Source organism: Pimephales promelas, chromosome 25, assembly GCF_988280905.1.
Source record: "Pimephales promelas chromosome 25, fPimPro1.hap1.1, whole genome shotgun sequence".
Classification (NCBI taxonomy): Eukaryota; Metazoa; Chordata; class Actinopteri; order Cypriniformes; family Leuciscidae; genus Pimephales; species Pimephales promelas.
In genome coordinates, this window is record NC_142793.1 from 141,231 (window position 1) to 159,290 (window position 18,060).

Genomic DNA, 18,060 nt, shown 5'->3' on the forward strand with positions numbered 1-18,060 from the left:
TTTCACATGACGTCACTACTGTGGCGCATAAGAATCTCTATCATAAACTCAAAATGCCTGTTTAGCATCGTTTACTGTTGCTGAAATTGATCAAACCGAGAAAGCACTAGGGTTTTTTCTAACATTAAAAGTTGTCGGCTTCAATTGAATTGAATTGAATTGTTTATTGATCCAACAATCAGCTATCTCATATTCATATGAGTGCTGTTCTTCCTGTGGTCAAAAATCACTATTACATATATTTTTTTTTTTACAAAATAAACATACATTCATACAACAAACTAACCATAAACCATACAACAAACATCCATAAACAAAAACATTTAGTAGAAGATGAACTGAAAAATATTCCTTAATTTAAGTTGGTTAAATTTTAAATCAACATCATGAACTAAGAGCCCACTTATATTTAGGTCATAATCTTTCACTTACATAACACATTCTTTAACAAAACAGAAAAAATAAATAAAAATAAGAAATCATATACAAACTTTAATAAATAAATACAATTTCAGTTTAATTTTAAAGACCCCCTTACTAGCTTCATTCACCGAAAAACTAGGTAATTTGCATGCTACCATGGCCCTAGTGTAATGTTCTCTGACCAGCTCCTGTTCTATAACCAGGCAAGATACATTTTCCTACTGATGACTGACGTGTAACATAATCATGTCCATCCTAGGAAAACTTAAAATTATTAAATAAAATAACAGGAGTCTTTGTTGTTATAACATTTCTTGCAAAACCAAAAAGAGAATAATGTAACCTACATTTCACTGGTAACCAGTTTAACATATTCAACATATCACAAACTCTAGTTCTATATGAACAATTAAGCACTATATGGGCAGCTTTGTTTTGTGCCACCTTTAATCGATTAAGATTATATTCTGATGTATTGGACCATATAACTGAACAATAATCTAACTGAGAGAGAACCAAAGTTTCCATTAATTGTTTAATCAAATGTCTTGGTAAATATATTTTACAATACCTAATTGCAGCCATCGCTCTCCCCATTTTTTTTCTGATTTGTCCAGGATATACGGCTATCAATCAATACACCAAGTAACTTAACGTCTGTAACCTGTTCTATTTCTATATCATCTAGTTTTAATAATGGCTGTACTCTGCCTACCCTCTTAGAACATAATACACTACATTTTGTTTTTTCTATATTAAGTACCAATTTTTTTTCTATATTAAGTACCATATGGGGGAAATGTCATAATAAGTTCCGCATTTGACGTAAGGATGCTCGTCCATTTCCGGTTGTGGAGATTAAAGCGGAGGAAAACCGGAGAAAACGGGATTATGGCAGAGTCTTCAAAATTTACTGTCCTCCCGTCTTTGAAACGAAACTTTCATACATTTAGATGTAATTTTATATATAGTTATGTTTATTTAATATAATTTTAAAAAGAAGCATAAACACAACGAGGGGTGTCTGTTTTATCTGTTTTTGTGACTAACGTTTCTTTAGTATAACCATGGAGTATAAAATTCAATATAAATTCTCGGTATTGCATTGGACTCTATGATCGCCGGAAGTTATCGAGCATCCTTAATCCTTCACCGGAAATAACGCCGTGCATAAAGACCTGTTCTGACAGAAGTCAATCTATTCCTTTGTTGGTAAATGTGACTGCAGCTTATTGTTGTTATTGTAAATTTTCACTTTCCGGTATGGAGGAGAATCGGAGAGTGTTGTGTGACACTGTGTGTTTTTATTTCAACAAATGAAATGACAACCAAAATCACATCCATTGAAACTTGTAAACAGTTTACAGATACAGAAACTTCAAAAACACTTAACAATGTAATTATTTCATCGAGTGAATGTCAGTCAGTGGGTTTAATCCATGACACTATTACTAGATTTGCTTTTCCCTGTCACCTCCTAAACCAAAGGGGATTTCCCTCTGTATATATGGGTGATTCTTCAACTATGGTATTCTTTGAGCTACAGTTTCAGAAAATAAAAACATTTCTACAAACAGTTTTTTAGTATCAGTTGGTTTCTCAATCAGTCAAGAAACCTTCCCTTAAATTGGCTGCGGTGATTTGTATTGAATAATATCTATCTATATACTGTATATATATATATATATATATATATATATATATATATATATATTGGCATTTTTATCTGACAGCCCAAGAAAACAGTCATTTTCATCACATAGCAAAAACATGTGTTTTGAAGGGAAAATAATTAAAAATCTTCTGTAATAAATATATTTGATTAAATAGCCCACACATCTCTGATCAAATTTGCAATTTATTTATTTTTCAGAAATGTAACTGTAAAGATTTTATGTTGTTTACACTAAAACACCTAAAACTAGATCACTGGAACATTTAATTTACCTATCATAGCTCAAAATCATGTATTTATTAAAGTGTATAGAGATATCTTATACCATAACTGCTCAATTATCAACACCACTGAATATAGTTGGTTTGATTGTATGTTTTTTTATATATGTTTTACTTTAAAATATGTGTTGTGGTGGAAATGACATAGATAGGCAACTTCCAATTTTTCTACTGCTCTATGTGCTGAACCAAAGCAAATCAATAAGCAACAGTATTAGTAAACAAAAACATTTCAATATTTTTAATGAAAAACAATTAATTAAAAAAAACATGACTTAAAAATCTTATCAAACTTATCTATTGTTCTCTTATTTACCAACAATATTGTAGCAATAATAAATAATACAATATTTCTTACTACCTTTACTAAATTTTGTGTTGTTTTTACATTAACGTTTTAGTATTATAGCCCAAAATAATTTGCTATTTAGCATGAATAATGTCATTTCCACCACAACCTGTCTTTGCCACCACAATGAACACCGTGGTGGAAATGACTTTTCTCCCCCTTTTACTCTAAAATGCCATGCTATGTTAGCCTGTCAATATTAGTATTACAGTTAGCATTAAATATACACAAATTACACATTATTAAATTAATTTTATCCAGTTATTTTTACGTCCATGTGAAATATGAGCCGTTTGGAAATGACGGCCAATAAACATGTTCTCAGTTTAGTCATATTTACCTTGACTTTCCTTCTTTTCATTACCCCCAGGTCGCCACAGATTGTTTCAGCATTCAGTACACAGATGTACAGTATATTAATATTACATTAAGTAGGCCTACTCCTCTCATAAATTGCAATTTACTGTCCAATATTATGTAGAAAACTGATTTTATAGAGCAGGGGCTGGTGATAATAATTTCAGCAATAAGTTGTACTGGAGTAAAATCAATTATATTCTATGTTTTGCGTTAAAATGATTGTTTTCTTTAGTAATTTAGTCAAGTTTAAGTCTTGTTTTTATTGTCGTTCAATCATATACAGTTAGAACGGTATACTATGAAACGAGACAACGTTCCTCCATAAGTGCCTGAGCAAATGTGTGTGCAAAAGTACTAAGTAGGAAATAAAATTAGATAGAATGGAGGATTTTAACTGTGACAAGATGATTGACAGGGCAGTTTACGGTGACGGGATGATTGACAGGGCAGTTTACGGTGACGGGATGATTGACAGGGCAGTTTACGGTGACGGGATGCACGCAGCACGCGACAGAGCCGTCCGTTAAAGATGACGTGATAGTATGTCCCAAAGCTTGCCTACTCTTTTGCTACACACTCAAAAGTATGTACTTTTTCTTCACAAAAAGAGTACATACGTTTAGGGCGTAGTATACATAAGCGAATTGGGATGCAGCACCAGTTTTCACTCAGTCATGGTCAAGTCTCCAACAGGAACAGACCCAAACCAGTCTCCAAGGAACTCTCTGACTCATCCAGCAGCAGTAATGTAGTGTATACTCGCCTGAAAATACTAACCTCTCTGTCCATGTTCTGATGTTCCCAGAATCTGCTCCTTGATCCATGAGTCCTGAGTCCTTGTAATCTTCCTGAGTCTCGTTTGCTGACGGATGATCTGAAAGAGAAAGACGAGTATCACTGGACCGTGTTGGTTTGATGTTGATTACTCTGAAGAGGATCTGCTCACCTGGAATCCTTCCTGCAAAGTATCTTCCTCGAGTTCACCTCTGAAACTCTGAACACTCGCCTTTAAACTTGAAATAAAGAGTTATGTTTATTCACTTACCTCTGTCTCCGGGCCTATATCCTGACACATAAGTTAGCAACTACTGTATTAAAGTTACCTACCTCTAATTTTGTCATCTTTGCAAATAGTTCTTCTACCCAATAAACATACGTGAGATTTATAAGGGGAGAGGCAGAACAAGACCCCAGCTAAACATTTTACCTTCTGGGAACGTTAGTGTTTGGTTCCCAAGAACGTTCCCTATTGGTGATCCAGGAAAGTTTTCTTAACGTAAATAGAACATTCCCAAAAACTTTATGGGAACGTGCCCTTTAGGTTATAAAATTAAACCTAAAAACAAGAGAACTTTCTTGTTTGGTTCCCACAAAAATAACCAAATGGGAAGCATACGGGAACGTTAGGGGAACGTTCTGTGTTATGGCAAACAGCTCACATTTATCTAGATTCAAAGTTAAGTGAAGCTTTAGAAAACACTTGAATATGATCAATACCAACAGGGATCTGTGAGTCCTCTTTTAGAAAGAGAGCTAAATATGATTATCAGCTATATTGATATAGCTGCTATCAAAAACAGTAAGGTGAACACTTCGGATCTGGGAGAAGTGCCAGATCTCAGATTGATTGAGCAGTTTGGTTAGAGAAAACCCAGATATAACACCCATTTTTATATAATGTGCAGATAATTCTGCCGTAGAAATCACCAAAGCCAAGTTTGTGCTGAGACTGAGATTCAAGAAAACCAAAAGCTTTATATAAAAGTCTATAAAAAAGAATAACACGTTGCTCATCAAGCTCGGCATAGTCTAATTTAAAGTGATGCAAATATTGTTAGCAATATGTCTCTTAGGGTTAAACCTGACTGAGCCCAGCACATCTATCGGCCAATATCAAAGCTTTTATAGTCACCGTTTAATAGGCGATTTGGGCACCAGTTATCTATAAACACAATGTCTTTCTTCGGTTTGTTAAAGTGAGTAAGTGTCGTGATAATGTCGGAGGGAGTGTTTTAAAGGAGCTCCTTCTCCTTCAGCCCATCGGTCCTCACGCGCTTCAGCAACAGTTATCGCTCCGTCACGGTCACTCAAAGACTGGAAAACAGCAGTCCAGAATCCTCACAATAATAATAGACTTATAAAGAGAAGAATAGAAATTTACCAGTTTTTTAGAGTCAGAAGAAACCATATGATTAGTGATTAGAGAATTAATACTCACACACACACACACACACTAACCCGACTCCTAAACCTAACCATCACACACACACACACACACTAACCTGACCCCTAAACCTACCCTTACACTCACACATATATACACACTCACACACACACACACAAATTATACACACAATGGTCCTTTCTGGTTTCCTCTTTCCTCCTGTAATGCCTAACGGAGTATTTTATGGGCACGGCTTCGTTTACAGCGGTCACCATGGTAACGGCTCTGTTTCTGCATTAGCGCCACCTCCTGTCAGAGAGTGGATGTACATCGTCATTCGGCCTGTCCACGGTCTCCTCGTAGCTTCAGGTCAACAGCGAAAGCAACATTCAGCACAGACACAATAGAGTTCTGCTTTATTCAGGACATGCTAATTTTCAGCCCTATAGGCTGTGGTATCAAACATCAATTTACATTCATTTGAATAGGAAATATACACATGATACATCTGAATGTCTGAGCTGAACATGAGTTTTAGTTGATACTCTACATTTTTCTAAATCCCTGTAATAATACTTTTTACATCAGTCATGCGTGATTGATGCTAACGTTCTCAGGTTGAATATCTCTGGTTCTTTCGCTGGAAACAAATAAATACTTTGAGAGCTGCTGTGATTCAGACGAAGCTTTCCTCCATGTTGGAGCACAGCAGGAACGAGTCCACCAGTCTGGGCTTGATCAGCTGCTGATGGTCCGAGAGCCCGATGCTGTCCGGACACTCGGACGCAAGCCTCCTCAGCGCAGCCTGGCAGGGGTCAGGGGTCACAGGTCATCCACACACGCTCAAGCAGAAAGTGCACTCATAGTATTTTATAGCTTTGAAAAAACTTATATTAGGGGCACTAAGAAATGTAGAAATTATGAAATTCATCTTTCTACATGAATATTAAAGCAGTACAGTTTACATGAAAATATTGATTTTAAAGGGATAGTTCACCCAAAAATGAAAATAAGCCCATGATTTACTCATCCTGAAGTCATATGAAAAAAATGTCCTGGCTCTTCCAAGCCCATAAAAGTGCATCTGTCCATCATAAAATAATTAAGGCCTTCTGAAGTGAAGCAATGCGTTTGAATAAGAAAAATATCCATATTTAAAAATTAATCCGCCACAAGAGTAACGCTCGACGATGTAGACGTAGGACGGCTCTCGCCGTGAGATAGGTCTAACAGCAGAACCACACAACCATACACCACAGCGGAGAGTAAATCATGGGCTAATTTTCATTTTTGAGTGAACTGTCCCTTCAAGAAAAGCTGTTTAGTTGGACTTCATTGCCTGCTTAACTCTATGGCCTGCAGTCCGTGCAGGAATACTGAAGTATACTTGTATATTAAATAGCAAAAGGGAACACATTCTGCTCAGTATGAATATTAGCTCATATAGCACAATTTTACACATGCATTCAAAAACAACAACAGCTTTATTTACCAGACAGGCCACCAGTACCGAATCACTGTTGTTCCTTTCCGCTGGCGAGCGACACAACTCAATGAAGCGGGGAACAGCTGAGGGAAAATACAAGGGTTTCAATGCGGACCATCTGTGTAGTCCAAGCAGCTTTAAAAATACACCAGTAACACTTTACAATAAGGTTCATTAGTTACCTTTAGTTAATGTATTAACTAACATCAACTAACCATGAGGAATACATGTGTTCCTGTATTTATTAATCTTTCGAATGTTATTTTTTTTCATGTTTGTTTATGTTAGTTCACAATGCATTAAAGGAGAACTCCGGCGCAAAATAAACCTTTTGTCATGTGGTAAAAGGATGGACCCAAGCAACACTCAACTAGGTTTATTGACAACGAAAACAGAAAAACAAAACCCACGATGGGGCAAAACAAGACAGGAAAGCAAACACTAGACTGAGACTCAAACAGACTCTTCTTGAATAACAGTTTTCTCAATGAATTACTCACTGCTAGAATCACACAACGTCAAACAATGAACCGACACAGGACAGCAAACACAAGGGGATTATAAAGGGAACACTAATGACAAGGACAGGTGAAACTGACTAGACAATAATGACAAGATGAGGATAACAAGGGGGTGGGGGTAACGTAACGAGACAACACAAGCAAACAATTGGCCATGCACTTGTACACAAAACATGGGTCTGCCATGATCCTGCCACAAGACTAGGAAAATCAAAGACTTGATGGCAGAATCACCTTTGGTCTAATAACACGTCGCTACCGAGTCGACCGTTCTCTGAGATTTGTTTCCATGAAAATCGAATGTAAAAAGTTTTATCTCTAAAAACTGTTTAGTGTATAACGCTAGTATATGGGGGCCAATAATAAGTAAAAGAAATTTCTAGTTAATGCCACTAACAAGGCTCAAAATAGCCCCACACTAACACGGTACACTGACAAAGTTCAGTAGCGTGTGCAGTATCTGATCTGATAAAAATAAATAAATATATTTTTTAATTAATTTAGATTCTGTAATAAAAAAAACATGACAGCTATGAATCGATTTCTTGTGGTCAGATACAGGTATTGTCTAGTCGTCAGGTACAGGTGTTGTCTAGTCGTCAGGTACAGGTGTTGTCTAGTCGTCAGGTACAGGTGTTGTCTAGTGGTCAGGAAGAGGTATTGTCTGGTGGTCAGGTACAGGTGTTGTCTAGAGGTCAGATACAGGTACAGGTGTTGTCTAGAGGTCAGATATAGGTGAGGTCAGGTACAGGTGTTGTCTAGAGGTCAGATACAGGTGAGGTCAGGTACAGGTGTTGTCTAGAGGTCAGGTATAGGTGAGGTCAGGTACAGGTGTTGTCTAGAGGTCAGGTATAGGTGAGGTCAGGTACAGGTGTTGTCTAGAGGTCAGGTATAGGTGAGGTCAGGTACAGGTGTTGTCTAGAGGTCAGGTATAGGTGAGGTCAGGTACAGGTGTTGTCTAGAGGTCAGGTATAGGTGAGGTCAGGTACAGGTGTTGTCTAGAGGTCAGGTATAGGTGAGGTCAGGTACAGGTGTTGTCTAGAGGTCAGATACAGGTGAGGTCAGGTACAGGTGTTGTCTAGAGGTCAGGTATAGGTGAGGTCAGGTACAGGTGTTGTCTAGAGGTCAGGTATAGGTGAGGTCAGGTACAGGTGTTGTCTAGAGGTCAGATACAGGTGAGGTCAGGTACAGGTGTTGTCTAGAGGTCAGATACAGGTGAGGTCAGGTACAGGTGTTGTCTCGTACCCCGCAGCTGAATTGCACTCTGAGCCACCAGCGGGTCTCTGCTGAGACGAGCCAGTGTGACGGCAGCTTTCTGCTGGACCCGCTCGCACGCGGCGCCCTCGGATGGACTGGAGGACGACGGCTTCTCATTCAGCAGCACCAGCAGCTGCTCCACTCCTGAACACAGATCCAGTGACTCACACGCTGCGGGAAAACACTCGGTATCTGTGCACGTGTTTGTGTGTTGCTCACATACCCTTCTCCTCGAGAACATCTACAGAGCATTGCTCCAGAACGGACAGATTCGCAAGGATGGTCACAACCTGCAGGGATTGAATGATCTCATTACTGGATTCGATGTTTACAGTACTGTTACTACACTGGGAAACGTGTGCGAGTGTACAATATACTCCTGACTAGCAGTGTTGATCAACGCACATTTTAAGTAGTTTGCTCATCAGGAGGCATATCCCTTAACTTTTATAACCAAAATGACATATTTCAATGTTTTATCCTTGAAAAAACAATGTCTTCATGCCTTAACATATCTCGAAAGTAACTTGACACCCTTGACTCATTTATTAGGCGCGGTTCTATGAATATGCAAATGAGCCACGCCTCCACTCATTCACTCAGCTCAGAGATCCACTGGTTGACGATCACACATTGATCTGATTGGTTACAAGGTAGTTTGATATCAGAAACACCAGCGATTTCAAACCGTGTTTTTGAGACTGCCTTTAGTTCATTGCAGTTTTAAGGAGAAAACACTTAGCAATGCTGTCGACCTATGAAATCGTGCTGGCGGTCTCTGCGTGTGTGTGTGTGTGTGTGCACCTGGTCTTTGGAGTACGGCGTGTCGACGCGCTGGCGGTCTCTGCAGGCCTGCAGAAGGATGGGAACGGCGTTGAGCTGCAGGAGGATCTCACAGGCCATGCTGTCGAAGAACGTGATGTTGGCCAGCGCTGCCGAGGCCAGCAGGAACACTTCACCACAGGACGCGCTCGCACACAGACCTGCACACACACACATAACACAAGCCTCAACTTCTGGCTAGCACAGCTTAATTAGTGGATCCCAATGACATTTAAAACCAAGCCATTCTTCTAGAGTACACTACCACCCCAACAAAAGTAGTACACATCTATGTTGCAGATCAGTGTGGAAGTATTGAAATGTGCCGTTAGACCGTTAAACAGTTTTTCACCATTGCAATTTTACGGATTGTTTGGGCGGGGCTAAAACAGGGCTCGATGACGCACTGGAGCCCATGAGCTCCTGGACACGCCCCTATTTGATGACGCATTTTGCTGATCTTATCTCTCCCCTAACACACAATAACACTCCCCGAGCACATTCGCATTCACCGCTCAATCGCGAGTGACTGTCAGTCCTATTAGTTACTACAGCCTACAGTTTTCTAGCTAGCGATGGCTTCAACACAGAAATGCATGGGCTGCTACCTGGATGCGATCATGTACAAAACAGATCGGTATCTTCATTTAAATTCCCTAAAAACGATCACATCAAGAAGAGGTTTATAGAGAGCCAACCTTGATGAAGAGCTGAGGATCACCGCCAACACCCGCCTCTGTAGTGATCGTTTTACACTGGATAGTTTTATAAACTTTCCTCAGAGACAACTGGGATTCACTGATGATCCGCTGTTACTGGTGAACGGGCTGAAACTACTATCTCCCGCCTCAGTGTTCATCCTCCCGTCCCGAGAGCAGTATCAGCTAATATCACCGTCGACAGCTTTCCCGCTAGTGGGCGTGGTTTCAGCACAGTCAGAGGACACGCCCCCAGCGTTTGAGAGCAGAGATAACAGCTCATTTTTTCATGATTTTGATAGCTTATTTTATCTACTTGCCAGCTTTTTTATCTTTCAAATTTGGCTGGGTGGCTAATTACACATTTTTCTGTGGTGTGACAGACTCAGAACACATACTTAATTTTGACTTTACAGGGACTTTAAGCTTGTGGTTGATGCCAGTTACGATGTAGCAGTACACTGAATGGATGTTGTGGTAACTAAATTCACTGATATTTTGCTGATTTGAAGATAATGGATTCTAGTGATTCAATATTGCTGTTATTAACCTGTGTCCCTGCGGTAACACTAGTAGGAAACCCCAGTGGCTCTCGTGGATCTTGAAAGAGCTAAACTTCAGGACCAGGATACACCTGTTTCCGTTGAAGAAAACTGTTTGAAGATTTCATGATGGGAAAGAGCGGTTACCAGTGTAACAAGGTGATTTCTCAACAATGGGCAAGATCCTCTTTGGCCAAAAAGAGGGCAACCTAAGGCACTGCCACCACTGGCCAACTCCTGAGGATGGTGTTCATGTGAGATAAGTGTGAAAGTCTATACGATGTAGTGCTCACTGATGAGGGCTGGTGATATATGTGATACGGTGTAGCGCTCACTGATGAGGGCTGGTGATGTATGTGATACGGTGTAGTGCTCACTGATGAGGGCTGGTGATGTATATGTGATACGGTGTAGCGCTCACTGATGAGGGTTGGTGATATATGTGATACGGTGTAATGCTCACTGATGAGGGCTGGTGATATATGTGATACGGTGTAGCGCTCACTGATGAGGGCTGGTGATGTATGTGATACGGTGTAGTGCTCACTGATGAGGGCTGGTGATGTATATGTGATACGGTGTAGCGCTCACTGATGAGGGTTGGTGATATATGTGATACGGTGTAATGCTCACTGATGAGGGCTGGTGATATATGTGATACGGTGTAGTGCTCACTGATGAGGGCTGGTGATATATGTGATACGGTGTAGTGCTCACTGATGAGGGCTGGTGATATATGTGATACGGTGTAGCGCTCACTGATGAGGGCTGGTGATATATGTGATACAGTGTAGTGCTCACTGATGAGGGCTGGTGATATATGTGATAGGGTGTAGTGCTCACTGATGAGGGCTGGTGATATATGTGATACGGTGTAGTACTCACTGATGAGGGCTGGTGATATATGTGATACGGTGTAGTGCTCACTGATGAGGGCTGGTGATATATGTGATAGGGTATAGTGCTCACTGATGAGGGCTGGTGATATATGTGATACGGTGTAACGCTCACTGATGAGGGCTGGTGATATATGTGATACGGTGTAGCGCTCACTGATGAGGGCTGGTGATATATGTGATACGGTGTAGTGCTCACTGATGAGGGCTGGTGATATATGTGATACGGTGTTGCGCTCACTGATGAGGGCTGGTGATATATGTGATAGGGTGTAGTGCTCACTGATGAGGGCTGGTGATATATATGTGATACGGTGTAGTGCTCACTGATGAGGGCTGGTGATATATGTGATACGGTGTAGTGCTCACTGATGAGGGCTGGTGATATATGTGATAGGGTGTAGTGCTCACTGATGAGGGCTGGTGATATATATGTGATACGGTGTAGCGCTCACTGATGAGGGCTGGTGATATATGTGATACGGTGTAGTGCTCACTGATGAGGGCTGGTGATATATGTGATACGGTGTAGTGCTCACTGATGAGGGCTGGTGATATATGTGATAGGGTGTAGTGCTCACTGATGAGGGCTGGTGATATATGTGATACGGTGTAGTGCTCACTGATGAGGGCTGGTGATGTATATGTGATACGGTTTAGCGCTCACTGATGAGGGCTGATGATATATATGATACGGTGTAGTGCTCACTGATGAGGGCAGGTGATGTATGTGATACGGTGTAATGCTCACTGATGAGGGCTGGTGATATGTGATACGGTGTAGCGCTCACTGATGAGGGCTGGTGATGTATGTGATACGGTGTAGTGCTCACTGATGAGGGCTGGTGATGTATATGTGATACGGTGTAGCGCTCACTGATGAGGGTTGGTGATATATGTGATACGGTGTAATGCTCACTGATGAGGGCTGGTGATATATGTGATACGGTGTAGTGCTCACTGATGAGGGCTGGTGATATATGTGATACGGTGTAGTGCTCACTGATGAGGGCTGGTGATATATGTGATACGGTGTAGCGCTCACTGATGAGGGCTGGTGATATATGTGATACGGTGTAGTGCTCACTGATGAGGGCTGGTGATATATGTGATAGGGTGTAGTGCTCACTGATGAGGGCTGGTGATATATGTGATACGGTGTAGTACTCACTGATGAGGGCTGGTGATATATGTGATACGGTGTAGTGCTCACTGATGAGGGCTGGTGATATATGTGATAGGGTATAGTGCTCACTGATGAGGGCTGGTGATATATGTGATACGGTGTAACGCTCACTGATGAGGGCTGGTGATATATGTGATACGGTGTAGCGCTCACTGATGAGGGCTGGTGATATATGTGATACGGTGTAGTGCTCACTGATGAGGGCTGGTGATATATGTGATACGGTGTTGCGCTCACTGATGAGGGCTGGTGATATATGTGATAGGGTGTAGTGCTCACTGATGAGGGCTGGTGATATATATGTGATACGGTGTAGTGCTCACTGATGAGGGCTGGTGATATATGTGATACGGTGTAGTGCTCACTGATGAGGGCTGGTGATATATGTGATAGGGTGTAGTGCTCACTGATGAGGGCTGGTGATATATATGTGATACGGTGTAGTGCTCACTGATGAGGGCTGGTGATATATGTGATACGGTGTAGTGCTCACTGATGAGGGCTGGTGATGTATATGTGATACGGTTTAGCGCTCACTGATGAGGGCTGATGATATATATGATACGGTGTAGTGCTCACTGATGAGGGCAGGTGATGTATGTGATACGGTGTAATGCTCACTGATGAGGGCTGGTGATATATGTGATACGGTGTAGTGCTCACTGATGAGGGCTGGTGATATATGTGATACGGTGTAGTGCTCACTGATGAGGGCTGGTGATATATGTGATACGGTGTAGCGCTCACTGATGAGGGCTGGTGATATATGTCATACGGTGTAGCGCTCACTGATGAGGGCTGGTGATATATATGTGATACGGTGTAACGCTCACTGATGAGGGCTGGTGATATATGTGATACGGTGTAGCGCTCACTGATGAGGGCTGGGGATATATGTGATACGGTGTAGTGCTCACTGATGAGGGCTGGTGATATATGTGATACGGTGTAATGCTCACTGATGAGGGCTGGTGATATATGTGATACGGTGTAGTGCTCACTGATGAGGGCTGGTGATATATGTAATACGGTGTAATGCTCACTGATGAGGGCTGGTGATGTATATGTGATACGGTGTAGTGCTCACTGATGAGGGCTGGTGATATATGTGATACGGTGTAGCGCTCACTGATGAGGGCTGGTGATATATGTGATACGGTGTAGTGCTCACTGATGAGGGCTGGTGATATATGTGATACGGTGTAGTGCTCACTGATGAGGGCTGGTGATATATGTGATACGGTGTAACGCTCACTGATGAGGGCTGGTGATATATGTGATACGGGGTAGTGCTCACTGATGAGGGCTGGTGATATATGTGATAGGGTGTAGTGCTCACTGATGAGGGCTGGTGATATATGTGATACGGTGTAATGCTCACTGATGAGGGCTGGTGGTACAAGTGATACGGTGTAGTGCTCACTGATGAGGGCTGGTGATATATGTGATACGGTGTAGTGCTCACTGATGAGGGCTGGTGATATATGTGATACGGTGTAGTGCTCACTGATGAGGGCTGGTGATGTATGTGATACGGTGTAGTGCTCACTGATGAGGGCTGGTGATGTATATGTGATACGGTTTAGCGCTCACTGATGAGGGCTGGTGATATATGTGATACGGTGTAGTGCTCACTGATGAGGGCTGGTGATATATGTGATACGGTGTAGTGCTCACTGATGAGGGCTGGTGATATATGTGATACGGTGTAGCGCTCACTGATGAGGGCTGGTGATATATGTGATACAGTGTGGCGCTCACTGGTGAGGGCTGGTGATATATGTGATACGGTGTAGTGCTCACTGATGAGGGCTGGTGATATATGTGATAGGGTGTAGTGCTCACTGATGAGGGCTGGTGATATATGTGATACGGTGTAATGCTCACTGATGAGGGCTGGTGATATATGTGATACGGTGTAGTGCTCACTGATGAGGGCTGGTGATATATGTGATAGGGTGTAGTGCTCACTGATGAGGGCTGGTGCTGTATATGTGATACGGTGTAGTGCTCACTGATGAGGGCTGGTGATGTATATGTGATACGGTGTAGTGCTCACTGATGAGGGCTGGTGATATATGTGATACGGTGTAGTGCTCACTGATGAGGGCTGGTGATATATGTGATAGGGTGTAGCGCTCACTGATGAGGGCTGGTGATATATGTGATAGGGTGTAGTGCTCACTGATGAGGGCTGGTGATATATGTGATACGGTGTAATGCTCACTGATGAGGGCTGGTGATATATGTGATACGGTGTAGTGCTCACTGATGAGGGCTGGTGATATATGTGATACGGTGTAGTGCTCACTGATGAGGGCTGGTGATATATGTGATACGGTGTAGTGCTCACTGATGAGGGCTGGTGATATATGTGATACGGTGTAGTGCTCACTGATGAGGGCTGGTGATATATGTGATACGGTGTAGTGCTCACTGATGAGGGCTGGTGATATATGTGATAGGGTGTAGTGCTCACTGATGAGGGCTGGTGCTGTATATGTGATACGGTGTAGTGCTCACTGATGAGGGCTGGTGATGTATATGTCATACGGTGTAGTGCTCACTGATGAGGGCTGGTGATATATGTGATAGGGTGTAGTGCTCACTGATGAGGGCTGGTGATATATGTGATACGGTGTAGTGCTCACTGATGAGGGCTGGTGATATATGTGATAGGGTGTAGTGCTCACTGATGAGGGCTGGTGATATATGTGATAGGGTGTAGTGCTCACTGATGAGGGCTGGTGATATATGTGATACGGTGTAGCGCTCACTGATGAGGGCTGGTGATATATGTGATACGGTGTAGTGCTCACTGATGAGGGCTGGTGATATATGTGATAGGGTGTAGTGCTCACTGATGAGGGCTGGTGATATATGTGATAGGGTGTAGTGCTCACTGATGAGGGCTGGTGATATATGTAATACGGTGTAGTGCTCACTGATGAGGGCTGGTGATATATGTGATAGGGTGTAGTGCTCACTGATGAGGGCTGGTGATATATGTGATAGGGTGTAGTGCTCACTGATGAGGGCTGGTGATATATGTGATACGGTGTAGTGCTCACTGATGAGGGCTGGTGATGTATATGTGATACGGTGTAGTGCTCACTGATGAGGGCTGGTGATATATGTGATACGGTGTAGTGCTCACTGATGAGGGCTGGTGATATATGTGATACGGTGTAGTGCTCACTGATGAGGGCTGGTGATATATGTGATACGGTGTAACGCTCACTGATGAGGGCTGGTGATATATGTGATAGGGTGTAGTGCTCACTGATGAGGGCTGGTGATATACGTGATACGGTGTAGTGCTCACTGATGAGGGCTGGTGATATATGTGATAGGGTGTAGTGCTCACTGATGAGGGCTGGTGATATACGTGATAGGGTGTAGTGCTCACTGATGAGGGCTGGTGCTGTATATGTGATACGGTGTAGTGCTCACTGATGAGGGCTGGTGATATATGTGATAGGGTGTAGTGCTCACTGATGAGGGCTGGTGATATATGTGATACGGTGTAGTGCTCACTGATGAGGGCTGGTGATATATGTGATAGGGTGTAGTGCTCACTGATGAGGGCTGGTGATATATGTGATAGGGTGTAGTGCTCACTGATGAGGGCTGGTGATATATGTGATACGGTGTAGTGCTCACTGATGAGGGCTGGTGATATATGTGATAGGGTGTAGTGCTCACTGATGAGGGCTGGTGATATATGTGATAGGGTGTAGTGCTCACTGATGAGGGCTGGTGATATATGTGATACGGTGTAGCGCTCACTGATGAGGGCTGGTGATATATGTGATACGGTGTAGTGCTCACTGATGAGGGCTGGTGATATATGTGATAGGGTGTAGTGCTCACTGATGAGGGCTGGTGATATATGTGATAGGGTGTAGTGCTCACTGATGAGGGCTGGTGATATATGTAATACGGTGTAGTGCTCACTGATGAGGGCTGGTGATATATGTGATAGGGTGTAGTGCTCACTGATGAGGGCTGGTGATATATGTGATAGGGTGTAGTGCTCACTGATGAGGGCTGGTGATATATGTGATACGGTGTAGTGCTCACTGATGAGGGCTGGTGATGTATATGTGATACGGTGTAGTGCTCACTGATGAGGGCTGGTGATATATGTGATACGGTGTAGTGCTCACTGATGAGGGCTGGTGATATATGTGATACGGTGTAGTGCTCACTGATGAGGGCTGGTGATATATGTGATACGGTGTAACGCTCACTGATGAGGGCTGGTGATATATGTGATAGGGTGTAGTGCTCACTGATGAGGGCTGGTGATATATGTGATACGGTGTAGTGCTCACTGATGAGGGCTGGTGATATATGTGATACGGTGTAGCGCTCACTGATGAGGGCTGGTGATATATGTGATACGGTGTAGTGCTCACTGATGAGGGCTGTGACGATGTCCTGCATGCTCTCCAGGAAGCTGGCGAGGTGTTTTGTGGAGCTGTGATGAGGAGAGGTGATCTGAGCCATGACCGCCGCCGCCTCCGCTCGCGTCGCCTCCGCACACTCGCCGTCTGTCAGGATCTCTGCCAGACACAGGATCCCGTCCACCTGATTCACACACACACAAACACACACCACAGCTGCTCAGCTCACCTGATGCACACACACACACTAACACACCACAGCTGACCTCAACGCAAGTCTAGCACACATCTGACTCAGCTCAACAGAAGCTCTGTGTCTGCAGAAACATTCTCAGGCTCTAGATGACCAATCTGATAAACATCAAGGCAAAGACGGGACAGACCAGAGAGGAAAATAACCCAATAGTTATCAGTCATCACATTCACTGTCTTCATAAGGTTATTCAGTCATTCATTCTTAAATTACAGAACAGACAATAGGAAAGCATTCAAGGCAGTATATGAGATTTCAAAAAATCTAGTTTATACAGAATATATACATTGTTAGTAATATTTACATAAAAATATACGAGTATAAGTCATAATAGTATGAGAATAATAGTAAAAGTATAATTTATATGTATATGAAACATACACAATAGCACAATGTCAAGTCTTATAAATCTAAAAAGTCTAATAATAGTCTTTTACAGATATTTGTCGAGTATATGAGAGCATTTATTATTTAGATCGATGAGGATATCAAACTGAATCTAACTTGTGGTGTTTCTGAGCTGAGACTTCAGTTTCAGAATGCAGTTCTGTTATATAATCCATCACCACACGGTGGTGCTGTTACACAAACTGAGAAACACACGACTCACCAGAAGATAATTCTATACAGACATTAAAAACCACATTATCACTCAAACTAAGATCAGGGAGAATAACACACCGTATCAGACAGTTCAATTCTCTACCTTCATATATATATATATATATATATATATAT

The 18,060-nt window shown here is 42.2% G+C and overlaps 1 protein-coding gene across 2 annotated transcripts in view; it reads right to left on the reverse strand.

The window, feature by feature from the left end:
* Positions 1–5,651: 5,651 nt before the first annotated feature.
* Positions 5,652–18,060, reverse strand: part of insc (INSC spindle orientation adaptor protein) — a 55,142-nt gene continuing 42,733 nt past the window's right edge. For both annotated transcript variants that reach the window (XM_089127821.1, XM_039670283.2), the window contains exons 8-13: positions 17,082–17,253; positions 9,321–9,499; positions 8,740–8,806; positions 8,505–8,660; positions 6,745–6,821; positions 5,652–6,057 (exon numbers count right to left, since the gene is read on the reverse strand). In XM_089127821.1, the coding sequence (XP_088983947.1) occupies positions 5,929–6,057; positions 6,745–6,821; positions 8,505–8,660; positions 8,740–8,806; positions 9,321–9,499; positions 17,082–17,253 (780 nt within the window). In that variant the 3' untranslated portion in view covers positions 5,652–5,928. The remainder of the gene's footprint in view (positions 6,058–6,744; positions 6,822–8,504; positions 8,661–8,739; positions 8,807–9,320; positions 9,500–17,081; positions 17,254–18,060) is intronic.